The sequence below is a fragment of the Zea mays genome, chromosome 9 (assembly GCF_902167145.1).
Source record: "Zea mays cultivar B73 chromosome 9, Zm-B73-REFERENCE-NAM-5.0, whole genome shotgun sequence".
NCBI classification, from domain to species: domain Eukaryota; kingdom Viridiplantae; phylum Streptophyta; class Magnoliopsida; order Poales; family Poaceae; genus Zea; species Zea mays.
In genome coordinates, this window is record NC_050104.1 from 10,761,791 (window position 1) to 10,776,679 (window position 14,889).

At 45.8% G+C, this 14,889-nt stretch overlaps 1 protein-coding gene across 1 annotated transcript; it reads right to left on the bottom strand.

Annotated features, from left to right (window-relative positions):
- Positions 1–286: 286 nt before the first annotated feature.
- On the bottom strand, positions 287–12,950 carry LOC100280926 (uncharacterized). The gene is made up of 17 exons (NM_001153846.3): positions 12,603–12,950; positions 12,352–12,495; positions 11,626–11,648; positions 10,932–11,048; positions 10,614–10,733; positions 10,437–10,531; positions 10,270–10,363; positions 9,160–9,291; positions 8,521–8,633; positions 8,209–8,323; positions 2,171–2,284; positions 1,961–2,055; positions 1,803–1,896; positions 1,340–1,465; positions 1,148–1,260; positions 827–1,016; positions 287–706 (listed from the first exon to the last, which is right to left on the bottom strand). Exons 1-17 carry the CDS (start codon positions 12,742–12,744, stop codon positions 563–565), a joined length of 1,971 nt encoding a protein of 656 aa, NP_001147318.1. The 5' UTR covers positions 12,745–12,950; the 3' UTR covers positions 287–562.
- Between the last annotated feature and the right edge of the window lie 1,939 nt (positions 12,951–14,889).

The following is a 14,889-nucleotide window of genomic DNA, read 5'->3' on the forward strand; positions in this document are numbered from 1 at the left end:
ACCACCCACTCCTTTGCTGTCACCACTCCGCACCACCGTGGGCCCCGAGAGAGAAGATAGGGTAGGAGAGAGAGGACGCTGGATGTGAGGTGAGAGACAAGCAACTCTACGGTAGGGATGGATTTCGAGTCTACCGCTGCAGCTTGTTTTTACTGCATCCTGTGACTGCATCGCCCATAGCGTAGGACGTCCAGTAACCACTGCGGGCAGCCTCAGAAGTCTAAAAAAGAACGCTTCAATCTCACCCAAAGTTTTTTTCCAAAGGGAACTTGGAAACATACACTACTATTTCGACAAAATTACAAAGCCGGATACTTACTGGATTTTGGTAACTATTTATACAACATTTACAGGAACAAGATTACATGAACGGAGCAAATACATAGGCTCTTGTATAAAGAATATATAAATAATTATACAACAAGGCTCACTAGATGAACAATGCTAATTGGCATTTCTTTTCCAGAATTCAGTTTTCCTATATGAGTTACATTTTGAGCCATTTTCTAAACAGATAAAATTTACAACAAGCTGCGGCTCGCCCTTTTTATTGTGTTACAAATCACAATGTTGAAGTCTCGCCTGATCTTACCAACTTAGCTCTTAGCAACGCATTCTCCTTTTGTAATCGCTCAACCTCAGCCTTCAGCAAGGCATTGTCATGTCGTAAGCTTTCTACTTCCCCTTCGAGAGTACCATGTTCTCCCTAAACGAAGCACAAGCCAACAAAAAAACCATAACAAGAGAAAGAAATTGTTGAGAACTTGAGGTAGGCATTGGCAAATTATTTTGTATAGGTTGCTACATGCAAATATATTGTGCTTACATTCTCCTGTTGTTGAGTGACAGGTAAAGATGGGAATTGCCCTGTGTATGGTGCACCAAGCAAGACTTCCCTGATGACTTCATGTGCCGCCAAACTGTCGATCCCCATGTTCTCATAACTCCAAAATGCACCTAGTGTTCCCAAGAACCCTTCATGGCATAGAAATGTCGTCTGAACTTCACCTTTGGACCTGGAAACAATCAACAAAAGGGGTAAGGAACTATTGACTTAGTGGGCGAGGAACAATTCAGTCATGGTGCTGGATTGCGAATTTATGTTCATTGCAATAGTTAATCACTGTGTCTTGATTAAGTTTCTTACCAATATTTTAGGGAACGAGAAATCTTGTCCATAGTCTTCTCATGACCACAGACATAAGCACCTCGGAAGAAAATTCTCTTCAGGCCTGAAAGATTAGCCACAAAGTAGGCTATCTAGAAGAGAAGTAAAAAACAATATTGTCAGGGTAACTGATAAATCACACATAGAAACCATAATATCTGCAAAGAATACCTGTCCAATGTTGTATGTGAAAGAATTCAGTAAGGCTGCAGCAAGATCCTCTACTTTATACTCAGAAAGTTTGCTTGAGTTCACTTTTCCAAAGCTAGCCGCAGTAGTGGATGCTGGAAGGCCAATCTGACACAGAGGAAAAAGAACTGATAGAAATAATGATAGCTAATTATTACTACCTCCATTCTCGAATATTTGTCGCCTGCTAGTTCATTTTTGTACTAAAATGCGACAAATAAAAAAACAGAGGGGGTATAATTTATCCCATGATGCTCAAACGCAGGTGCAATTTGATACATATTTGTCTTAATTTATTTTCCTTCTTCAGAATAGATTACCTCTCAGGTGATCAACCAGTATAAGCAGTGTGATACTAATAAACATTTGATTTTGTTAGAACTGCTGCATACTACCAGGAAAAAATCCACACTGAAGGTCAACTTTTCAAAGAGTGGATAAGTACCTTCGGATAACCTTCTTCCCCATATATGTCCCCCACAGTCAAATCGACAGACAGATTATTGCCCCTCTGGCTCAACTCCAGGAATTCTTCGTAACTGAAAGGAAAAAATATTAATTGTCTAGCCATAAGGAAGTCTTATACCACTAATTGGATAATACCTTGAACAACCAGTCAAAAGCCTAGCAAGACCAAGGATAGTACCGCCGCCTAGATGGGATCCTATAATTCTTTCAAACTTTCCCTTACCAATTACCTGCTCATAAAAGCATGTTATTGATAATAAGATCTTTGGAAGCACATTGTTGTTAACAAATGACATGTGAAGAATATAAGAAATTAATAGAAAGAGAAGCAGTATACTGGAGAACCTCTATCATGCTGACACCTGATCCAATATTTACAAGAAGGTAAGGAAATATGTTGCTATCACTCTCTTCATCCGCTGATGTCCCATCAACTGGTGCTGATTCGTGATGAGGCTCCTGTATGAAAAAAAAGGTAGATCATGAAAAACACGACATTTTATCTTGGAAAACATAAATAGCTGTATGTAGAACCTACATTGAATCTATACTTCTGTAATCAGTAGTCACCTACGTTGAATACTGAAAAAGTTCATAGAACATATTAAAAATGGACTGGTGAAGGTCAGCCCTCAAACTCTGGTTTACATTAGCTTTTCTTCTCGAAAACACAAGACACTCGTGTATCCTTGCATTAAGGAGAGTGTCATACAAAACCTAAACAACAACCACCGCGCCCACACCCAAATAATGTGAGTTACATTTGTGCCGATTGCAGTAAAAACGTGCGATCAGACCTGAACAAAGTCAAGCCATCTACCTAGCGACCAGCCGACCACTTCTAAATGTGTTAATCCTTTAGCAACAGCAAGGCACCAGAGATGAGCCTCCTCAAGAATAGTTTTAATCACAAGCTGAATGTTGGGAATAACTCCATTGAACACACAGTTGCTACGATTATCCACAACATCTTAGCGAATCCAAAGCTTACTTCACTTCCCCTGAGAACGAAGTGGCAACTCTCATCCACCAATCAAAGAAACATTGGTTGTAATGTCGGTTCACTTTAGCATAATAACAGTGGATAGAAGCATTTTCCTTGTACATAGAGGAGCAGGAGATTGTGCATAAGGCAATGTTGTGGACTCTTTCCTAGGGCGCCAGTATACTAGGCGCAACAAGAAGTAGGGAAGGCCCCTGAGCTTATCCCCTCCCTGGGCTTATCCCTTATTCCCTAGTTTATCTCAGTATTGTTGGAGTCGGTTCAGATTAGTCCTGGAGTCTAGCAGATAAGTTCCTTAAGTCTAGGAGATAAGTTGTTAGGCCACCTGAGTTATAAAGGGGCCTTAGTTTGTAACTAGGGTTTCTCATCTAAGAAGTTGATGCCGGCTGGCTCAGCTCTTGGGTCATCCTGGCGAGTTCTTCCCCTCGCCCTGGTGCCCACAGCGGCTGTGTTCATCCCCGGTCTCCCTACCACTTGCGTTCATCCTCCCAATCATCTCTACTCGTGCATTCTTCCTGGTGCACTCCCCCTAAATCCAGCCGATCCCACATAAGCCATATCAATTTGGTATCAGAGGCAAAAGACGCATCGACCACCATGTCCGGCATCGACGACGATCCTGCCACTCTGACCGATTCTGCCAAACTGGACAGAATTTTGGCGCAGCTCGCCACGCTCAACTCCAGGATGGATTCTCATGACCAGCGGCTAGCACGATTGGAAGGCCAACCCGGAGGCTCTTCACCGACTGGACCACAAGACCCCTCGACGTCCGTCCAGTTGGGCACCGGCCAGATCGGGGGATCGGGATCAGCCCCCCATGGCCGCGGTGCAAACATTGATCATACCAGGAGTGCCAGCAACCGGGAGCGATTTGAAGACGACCCACCCCCCAGTCCCAGAGTCAACTTCCCACAGTATGATGGTGAGTCTGATCCACTGCCTTGGCTCAACAAGTGCGATACATATTTTCGAGGAATGCGGACATGGGAAGACGAGAAAGTATGGCAGGCCTCCCTGCACCTTGAGGGTGTGGCGGCAGAATGGTTTTACACACTGGAACGCGACACAGGCGGTGTTCTTACATGGTCGCGCTTCGCGGACTTCCTCCAAATGAGATTTGGACCTCCTCTGCGGACCAATGGCATGGCTGACCTCAAGGAACTATACAGGACCGGCACTGTTGAGGAGTACCAGCGTCAGTTTCTAAGGTTATTGTGCCGCTGCGATGACATGTCTCAGAAGCAGCAGACCAACATGTTCACCGCCGGCCTAGGGGAGCCGCTCCGCACTGACGTCGAGTTGGAGAGGCCATCCACCCTTCAGCATGCCCTCCACTTGGCCAGAGCATATGAGCGGCGCTTGGGTACCACACCCAGCCCCGGCAAGACGTCATACACACCTGCAACAGCCTCATCCAGATCATCAGCAGGTTCAGGGGCACGTCCAGCAACTTCAGCGACAAGCCGGCCTCGCCTCCGTCGACTCACACCTGACGAGGTCGCCGCCAAACGTGCCAGATGGGAATGCTACCATTGCCCGGAAAAGTACACGCCAGATCACAAGTGCACAGGCCGCGGCGTGTTTTTGCTCGAGATGGACGACGAAGGCATTCCAGCCGAGAGTGAGCTACCGGAGGACCTGGGCATTTCTCTGCACGCCATGACTGGGATAGATGTCACAGACACACTCAAGCTTCCGGTCTCCATCAACGGCATAACCCTCACAGCGCTCGTTGACTCTGGATCCACCCATACATTCCTGAGTGATGCTGCTATCTCGCGCCTGGGCTTACAGGTGACACCCTTGGCCGGCCTCTCTGTTAAGGTGGCAAACGGTGAGCGCATAACCAGCAAGGGCCGCGTAACCGCAACCCTCACCATTGGCCAAGAACAGTTTACAACATCCTGCTATTCCCTACCCTTGGATGGACTAGATCTGGTGTTAGGAGTTCAATGGCTACGATCACTGGGGCCCATTGTCTGCAACTTCGACAAGCATACCATGACATTCTGGAGGCAAGGAAGAATGATCCGGTGGACTGGCGTTGGTGGCGCTACCCCTCGCTGCTCATCACTGGATATGAGCCGGGAGTGTCTGGAGGCACTTCTGACCTCATTCTCTGATCTGTTTGAGGAGCCACAGGGACTACCACCATCGCGCCGACATGATCATCACATAAGACTGTTACCTGGAACAGCACCAGTAGCAGTACGACCATACCGATATCCTCAACTCCTCAAAGATGAGATCGAACGCCAGTGTGATCAGATGATGCAGCAAGGAATCATTCGCCAGAGCACGTCCGGATTTTCCTCCCCTGTTCTGCTAGTCAAGAAGGCTGACAATACTTGGCGATTCTGCATTGACTACCGCGAGCTGAATGCAAAAACAGTGAAGGATAAATTCCCAATTCCCGTTGTGGATGAGTTACTGGATGAACTCTGTGGCGCCAGCTTCTTCACCAAGTTGGATCTTCGCAGTGGGTATCACCAAGTCCGAATGCATCCAGAGGACATCCACAAGACAGCTTTTCGAACACATTGTGGCCACTTCGAATTCCTGGTAATGCCATTCGGCCTAACTAATGCACCATCCACTTTCCAGGCACTAATGAATGAGATCCTCAAGCCATTCATCCGGAAGTTTGTCCTGGTGTTCTTTGACGACATTTTAATTTATAGCTCATCATGGACACAGCACCTACAGCATGTGAAGCAGGTGTTTCAGTTGCTCCGTGCCAACCAACTCGCCCTCAAGCAACCCAAATGTTCCTTTGGCAAATCTGAAGTTGCATACCTTGGCCACATTATTTCAGCAGTAGGAGTAGCCATGGATCCTTCCAAAGTTGATGCAGTGGAATCATGGCCACCTCCCCAGACACTCCGGGCTCTCAGAGGGTTCCTAGGCCTCACCGGGTACTATCGGAAATTCATTGCAGGGTATGGTGCCATCGCTGCCCCTCTCACGGCACTGCTCAAAAAGGAGGCATTCAGATGGACCGTAGAAGCCAATGAGGCGTTCTGTCAGCTGAAACAGGCTCTGATCACAGCACCTCTTCTTCAATTACCAGACTTTGCTCAGCGGTTCTTCATTGATTGTGACGCTTCCGGGGCCGGTTTCGGGGCTGTCTTGCACCAGGGAGACGGCGCCATTGCTTATTTCAGCAGGCCAGTCTCTCCTCACCATCAGAAGTTACCAGCATATGAGAGAGAGTTGATAGGGTTGGTGAAGGCTGTCCGTCACTGGCGACCATACATATGGGGCCGCCCATTCACTGTCAGAACAGACCATTACAGTTTGAAATTCCTATTGGATCAAAGGTTGTCCACAATTCCGCAGCACACTTGGGTTAGCAAGTTGTTTGGTTATGATATTACAGTAGAGTATAGACCAGGTAAACTCAACGGAGCAGCCGACGCCTTATCCCGTCGGGAGGAAGATACTGGGGCTGTTTACAACATCTCATCACCAACTTTTGACCTATTTGATACTCTTAGAGCTGAATCCAGTTCAGATTCTCAGGCAGCAGCAATTCGAGCACAGTTGGCAGCGGGAACAGCCCCACCAGGGTGGGCTGAAACTGATGGTATTCTGCTGTTCCAGGGCAAGGTATTCATTCCTGATTCCTCGTCCCTATGGCCGGCACTGCTTGCTCAAGCACATGACGCGGGGCATGAAGGAGTCCAGAAGACAGTGTGTCGATGGCGTTCCTCTTTTTATAGCCGGATGGCTTTACAACGTGTGAAGGAATTTGTACGCGGCTGTTCTACATGCCAACGCAACAAAACAGACCATCTTCATCCGGCAGGTCTGCTACAGCCATTGCCAATCCCCTCTATGGTATGGGCTGATATTTCAATGGATTTTATTGACGGGTTTCCAAAAGTGGGTGGGAAATCGGTCGTGCTCACAGTGGTTGACCGATTTTCAAAGTATAGTCACTTCATTGCATTGGGACATCCGTATTCGGCAGCCTCAGTGGCCAAAGTTTTTTTTGATGATATTGTGAAACTACATGGCATCCCATGCTCTATTGTAAGTGACCGGGATACAGTCTTTACTAGCTTGTTTTGGACAGAGTTATTCCGGTTAGCGGGAGTCAAGTTGCACATGAGCTCAGCCTTCCACCCCCAGTCTGATGGCCAATCCGAGGTGGTTAACAGAATCATAACCATGTACCTTCGCTGCCTAGCGGGTGATCGGCCCAAGTCATGGCTAAAGTGGCTCCCATGGGCAGAGTTTTGCTATAACTCATCCTATCAGACTGCACTCCAATGTTCCCCCTTCAGAGTGGTCTATGGAAGGGATCCTCCACCCTTGATCCAATATCAGCAGGGCGGTTCAAATGTGGCAGCAGTAGACAAACAGCTCCGGGACAGGGATGACTTCTTGGCAGACATTAAAGATCGTCTCATACAGGCTCAGGTGACCATGAAGCAATACCACGACAAGCGTCGTCGGGAGGTGGAGTTCAATGTGGGAGATTGGGTTTGGCTAAGACTACAGCAGCGCACAGCGGTGGGGGTAACATCAGCAGCTCCTACCAAGCTGAGCCCCAAGTTCTTTGGTCCTTATCAGGTGCTGCAGAAGATTGGGACAGTTTCATACAAACTACAGTTACCCAGGAATGCTCGGATTCATGACGTCTTTCATGTGTCGCTCCTGAAGAGGTTTGAAGGCTCGGCCCCGGACCAGATAGTTCCTCTGCCACCATTGTTACATGGCCGAGTCATTCCAACACCTGAACATGTGCTGCGAGCAAGAATTAACAGAGGCGTTTGGGAAGTATTGGTGAAGTGGCTGGGCCGTTCAGAGACAGATACGGCCTGGGAACAGATGGAAGACTTCAAGCTACACTACCCAGATTTCAAGCTCGAGGACGAGCTTTTTGTCGGGAAGGAGGGAAATGTTGTGGACTCTTTCCTAGGGCGCCAGTATACTAGGCGCAACAAGAAGTAGGGAAGGCCCCTGAGCTTATCCCCTCCCTGGGCTTATCCCTTATTCCCTAGTTTATCTCAGTATTGTTGGAGTCGGTTCAGATTAGTCCTGGAGTCTAGCAGATAAGTTCCTTAAGTCTAGGAGATAAGTTGTTAGGCCACCTGAGTTATAAAGGGGCCTTAGTTTGTAACTAGGGTTTCTCATCTAAGAAGTTGATGCCGGCTGGCTCAGCTCTTGGGTCATCCTGGCGAGTTCTTCCCCTCGCCCTGGTGCCCACAGCGGCTGTGTTCATCCCCGGTCTCCCTACCACTTGCGTTCATCCTCCCAATCATCTCTACTCGTGCATTCTTCCTGGTGCACTCCCCCTAAATCCAGCCGATCCCACATAAGCCATATCAGGCAATGATAAGTGGCATAGAATATCTTTGTTGAAACTTACCTTCTCCTCGAGGGTAAGATTTTCACCACTTGGATCCCCATAACTCATCAGGGCACCAAGTGCTCCCAAATACCCTTCATGTCGCAAAAATACTGCTTGCATTTGGCTCTGTGACCTGATCAATGATAGATCAGATATGCTTAGATTCTTGCCATGATAGACTAACAGAAATCCTACCAAAAGAAATATTGAACACAGAATCTTCATAATGATAAAGGTAGAGATTCAGAGACAGGAACTGAAATATGGCATTCATTTTTCTCCTTTTCATATTAACAAATGTATAAACAGAGATTAATTGCAGATGCTTACCAGAAATCAATTGCATAAGAAATATTTTCCATCGTGCTTTTGTGACCACGTATATATGATCCACCGAAGAAAACCCTTCGGAGGCCCAAAAGTGATGCAACAAGGAAAGCAATCTGATGGACAACAATCATGAGTTGATAACAATAATATTGAACAACAAAAATAGATGAAACCCAATATTGACCAGTCACTGACAGTGCTCCTATCTTGTTGGGGCCCATTCACAAAACTAGTTCATATGTGAATCTTTCTACCGAACCATCTAACACAATAAAAATAAGTCAGCATACTTCCATTCTCGACACTAAAGTTTAGCAAGAGGGGTTAAACAACAAGTAAATATATCCAGATTTAGATTATTTCTTTCAATAAAGGATACTTGGTGCCATAAGATGCAAGTAGCTAATTTATTGTTCTCCCTCCCCCTACCATAAACACCAAGTAAATATATCCAGATTTAGATTATTTATTATTTCAATAAAGAATACTGGGTGTCATAAGATGCAAATAGCTAACATAATTTATTGTTCTCCCTCCACTTTCCCCCGCCGACGGCGCGCGCACACGCACGGTATCCTTATTCTAAGGTAAGAAGTCTATATTTATAACAAGCAGACAGGCAGAAAAAAAGAAACTCACTTGTGCAATGTTATAGGTAAAGGCGCTCAACAATGTGGATGCAAGGTCTTCAGGCTTGTAGTCTGTCAGCTTCTTCTTAGAAGTAATAACTTTCCCAAAGCTAGAAGCAAGAGTTGATGTTGAAAGCCCTTGCTGGCACATATAAAAGGATGAGTCAACCATTCATGAGGACTAATGCTCCATCATGAGAGGGGAAAGGATAGATAAAGTTAAACACAACAAAATGTCTAATGGTTAAACAGTCATTCCTGAAATTGGTGTCCTCTCTAGTTGATACTAGATACAAACCATAAAACATTAGATATCATTAGAGAAATTACATAGACTTACGAAAACTAAAAGCATAGCCTACCACCTCCAGGAATGTAAAATCAAGAAAAACTCCTATAAAGCTAAATAGAAGTCCTGTTAATACCCAAATGAACAAATACTTTTTTCATAAGAATGGCCAAATCTTGACACAAGAACTGTAAAATATTAATTATTTAAAGATAAGTATTATCTTCCTTTATATACAAAACAAACATACAATATTGGACAAGATATAGCACATACATGCAAATGCACAGGTAAATCAATCTAGCCATCAGAAAACACAGATGGATGGATTTTTTTTCTCGAACATGCAGAAGAGATGTGTATCATTATATTAAGAAAAAATGGGGCTAGAATGTATACAAGAAACCTTACATGCACAACACAACCCAGATGGATGGATGGATGTCACCAAACATTTTAAAGATTAAACAGTGTGTGTCAAGCAGATAGTGTCACACTGATTTGGTAGTGCTAGGAAAGTGAGTAATCAAGAAAGTATAGCACTAACAATTTTAATATTTGTAACTCTGTAGGTTGTTATGGAATTCTATGTAAGGTTTTCAGGAGGGAAATCCTAAGTCATGATACAGTCAGCATTCAGCCAACCAAAAAAAGGAATGAACCTACAGTCCTACACACTCAAACAGTAGTAGCCCACCAAAAGCCAAACCATAAAATGCAAGCATGCATACCATACCATACCATACCAGAAAACAAAAAAATCACAACATCATCACAGAAGAGGAATTGTATGTTCTATTAGAATATAACAAGAGAATGATGAAGACAAACCTTCTGGCAGACAAGCTCTCCACATATATCCTTGACAATTAAATCAAGAACAAAGTTGTCCCCTTTCTGGCTTAATTGCAAGAATTCATCATAGCTAAAAGAATTGTAACAGGTTAGTATGGGGAAAACAGTAAACAAGTTGCATGATGCAGAAGGTTGGATATTACCTCTTACAGCCTGTTAAAAGTTTTGCTAAACCAAACATGGTACCACCACCAATGTGCGTCCCAGTTACCCTTTCAAACTTTCTGTTTCCAGTAACCTACATTATACTTAACAACATACGGTCACATGAGTTACATTGTAATGAACTTTCAAAAAGTACCCCAGTGAAGAAGTGCAACCTTCAGTATACTAACTCCTGAGCCAATATTGACAAGAAGGTAAGGAAACAAATTATTTGGGGAAACATCTACTGGATTCCTCAGTCCATTCATGTGTGTGAAGGCTGCGCCAGGAATACTCTGTAAGATGTAGCATCAGTTAAATGGAAAAAAACATGCCCTTCATCACAATAAATAAATAAATAAATTGTGATTTGCTGACTATCTAACATAGTGAATGAGAAAAGTAAAAAAAAGATTAATACTGATACAAGACATGCAAGGATATTTGTCAGTGAAATAGGGTGATATGACGAGCAGCCAAGGACCGACACTGACCTGCAACAAAAAGTTTGCTCCAGAAACGACACTATCCATTTCATCAAGCTTGTCAAGACAAACACCTAGTTTCTCCAGGAAATCGTCAGCAAATTTATATGCTCCACCACCTGTAGCCTGTGCATAATATCTATCATAAACTTTTCTCAATTCTTTGAAAAAAATAAAATGATGTACATGTCATCCAATAATCTTCTGTTCTGGATGAACAATGCTAGGGACACCAGAAGGAAGATTTGAAAACGGTAGTTTAATAACTAAAAGTAAAAATAAGATATCATACTTGGGAGCTAGGCAAAAGCTTTTTTTTGAAAGCTACAAAAACAGTTATACCCTGTTTCTTTTAACATACTAAACAAATATTTATGTAACTCTATACATAAAAACATTATTTATCTAACTTTGTAAGAGTTGTCAGTGACAAAGTGCCTGTGGAAAAAAATAATTGAACAATTATTTACCATCAAATATAAACAGGAGTACAAATATATTCACATCATGGTGGAATCATCAAAGTTTGTTGGAAATTTTTGGTGATACTTTGTTTGTGCAAGGATTAGTGGTAAACATGCCAGAATGACCTTGCAAAAAAATGTGATAACTGCTAAATGTGGACATGTACTCTTTGCATTGAATTAATTAATGTATTTGGTATCATTTTGGTTACAAATACATTAGCAAAAGAGTAAGTTACCTTCAGGGTCACGCCTTCTCCGCCTGGCCTCGTCCATGACATACAAAATTACAATTTAATCCGCAATAAAACAGTGCACCAATGACGTAAGAAAACAAGAAAGTTGAAATTTAACTTGCAGTAAAAAAAACAATATCATGTAGCTGAAAATTGCACAAACGAGATGAATTGTTGGTGCTACATACATGCACCTCGGTGCTCCTGGTTGACAAAGGAAATTACTGGATCTATTTATCCGAGTATCGGGAGTAGAGTAGTTGTCGATTTAGATTGCCTTTTTTTATAAGCAAACGAGAAAGTTAAAGTTTAATTTGCAGTAAATAACAATATCATGTAACTGAAAATTTGCACAGATGAAATGAAATGCCAGCGTCACAGGCACCTTGGCAGCCTTGGTTGACAAAGGAAATTGCTAAGCCTATGTAGATACGTTGAGTATCGGAGTAGAGTGGTTGTCAATTCAGATAGCCTTTTTTCCACCCCAAGGGGAACCTAAAGTAGATACGTTGAGAGCTGATCTTCTGCTACAATGGACATTTCTACATGCGGTAGGGAATATCCCAATTCCTGACGAATTAGTGACCGACATAGTGGCACCAAGCATCTCGCTTTCCTACCCATTTCTCCCCACCAACAAACAACGGAAGCACACAACTCTCTCAGTATATCGTGATGCGAAAACCAAACGAGCTAGAGGATGAGCGGCATAGGCAGAGACGTCCGTACCAGCATTGCTGGCGAGGAGCCCCTCCGCCCGGATGAAGTTGAAGCACTCCTGTAGGCGTCGCCTCTCGAACTTGGCGAAGCGCAGGTCCGTCCCGTCGGCCCCTCCGCCGCGGCTCGCCGTGTACACCAGCTTGATCAGAGTCCCTACCATACGAGCGCCAGGAACCCCCAACGCCGCTCCGTAAGAAGGCAGGCAGGCAGGCAGGCGCGCGGAATTGAAGTAGCGTCGCCGTAGGTAGGTATGTAGGTACCTCCGATGTCGAGGGCGAGGAGCGGGGACGCGGCGGGCTGGCGAGGGAGGAAGATGGGCGGGTTGCGATCCTCGAGGTCCCCGCGGATCTCGGCCCCCGAGAGGTCGACGACGCGGCCGCCGTGGCCCGTCGCCTCGGCCATGCTGCCGTGCCGTCACCAGATCGCTCGGCCTCGGGGCCTGGGCGCGCCGCGCTGACTGCGTCCTGCCCTCTGTTCGTACTTCGTCGCCGCCTCGGTTTGACCTACCTACTGGATCGCTGTGTTGCACCAGACTGCCGGCGTCGACTTCTCGCCGCTGGCTGTCTTGTCGATATGTCCACGCGGAATAGAAGCGGGGTTGGCTTGGTGTGTGGTGATCGGTTCACCGTCACCGGCTTGGAGACCAGAATAGAAGCGCAATAAAAACCGGGCACGGACAGCGCACGAGGCAGAGACAGAAGAGTCAGGATGATCGGGACGGCGCGCGATTTACGATTGGGATGGGACCGTAGGATCCGCTGGCGACGGGGCCTGCCGGCCTTGTTTTGGCCTCCCGCCGGTCGCCGGCGCGAACCGCTTGGTTGTGCTGGACGGGAAGACCCGCCCCCCACTGGGACCATTCTTAAAGGTCAGCTACTGCAGTGCTCCACTCCACGGTCAGACATCAAGCGTGCTATCCATGTTCGGATTAGGCTGGCGAGTCATTGCTTACGCAAACGATGGGTCACATCTCTGCAGGATTTTCTTCCCTATTTCTTTGAAGATTGAGCTTTTGCATCGCTATTCAACGCAAACGATGGATGCACGCCGGCAACACAATTAGCTAGCTAACCAATAACTATCTAACTATTAACTAATTTACTAAAAATAGTTAATAGTTAAACAATTAGCTAGAGTGTTGGGATGTTTCAACTAATTTTAGCCACTAACTATTTATTCTAGTACATTTAAATATTATCTTATTAAAAATAGTTAATAGTTAAATTATTAGCTAGGTTGTTTGGATGTTTTCAGCTAATTTTAATCACTAACTATTAGTTCTAGTACGTTCAAACAACCTCTAAATTGGAAATTGGAAATGAAGAATTCAATGAAGAAGACTAGAAGAGGGAGCAAGGAGCATATGCAGGCACGACGAAATCATGTGCCCTGCCACGGTCAGCATGGCCCGATGGCCGCGTGGGTCTACCATCAACAACTGGTAGGCTATGGCTAATCCGGTGCGGCTGTTTCTGCTTCGATCGTGTTCTGACCAACCAGTAAGACCCATTTAGAATGCACTAATGCAGGACTATGGGAACACAGAAACAGAGGAAAAAAACATAGGAATTAATGTAGGAATTAATGTATATCTCTACTACTACTTAAGAACGTAGTGTAGGCGTCCACAACAGGATGACGCACGGTTCTGCCCATCCCGGACGCGCTCATACCCTACCCCGTCTGTCGCGCCGCATCTCTGTGCCAAGAATCGCGGCCTCTCGCCCCAGCCCCGTCTCTCCCTACGCTCCCCTAGATCTCGCGTCGCGCGTCCGGCGTCCCCAACACGCTCGCCGCGATGAGATCCTGGATCCCCCGCGACATCCTCCTCCACCACGCCATGGCCGCCCCCGACGTCCTCCGCGCCGCGCCCGCCCCGACTCGCGATGCGCAAGCCCGCCTCCACCGACGCCGCCACGCTCTCCTCGCACCCACTGACCCTACGTCGTCTGGCCCGCCTGCTCGCGCTCCTTGCTCGTCCTCCTCGGCCTTGCGGATCTCTGCTCCCAATCTCACGTCGCGGCCTCCACATTTCACGTAGTCTATCTCTGCTCCCTGCGGCATGTTCTGTGGATCTCGTTCGCGAGGTTGGGGCGATGATGGCGGCGGGGGGGGCAGCCTACGATTTCTGCGCGCCTCGGTTCTACGCGCCTGCCCCTAATCCCGCGCCTCCGCTATGCTCCCTGCGCCGTGTTCTGCGGATTTCCGTTGATGGAAGGCTCGCTGTGCCCATACATTCTTTAACCTTATGTTTCTTGTTGGTGTAGGCTGATGCTGACCAGCAGCCCTGGATGCCACAACTGTTGTTTGTTGCTTGCCTAACCATTGCAGCCAAGATGGAGGAGACCGTGGTTCTTCGCCGTCTGGACATCCATCAGAATCAGGTGGATAAAATGGATATATAGTACAGTTTCACGTTTGAGTTCCCCAAATCTTTATCTCTATTATATATATGTGTCACAGGTTCCCAGCGAGAAGTACAGTTTCGATTTAGATGCTATTCAGAGGATGGAGATTTACGTTCTAGACTCTCTGAATTGGAGGATG

What these genes read in the sequence shown, in the direction of transcription:
- LOC100280926 (NM_001153846.3), bottom strand. Translation starts at nt 12,744, where the DNA reads ATGGCCGAGGCGACGGGCCACGGCGGCCGCGTCGTCGACCTCTCGGGG. An exon ending in GAGAAGGCGTGACCCTGAAG is followed by an intron (nt 11,049 to 11,625) that starts GTAACTTACTCT and finishes TATTATGCACAG; the next exon opens with GCTACAGGTGGTGGAGCATA. An exon ending in CTTTTAACAGGCTGTAAGAG is followed by an intron (nt 10,364 to 10,436) that starts GTAATATCCAAC and finishes CAATTCTTTTAG; the next exon opens with CTATGATGAATTCTTGCAAT.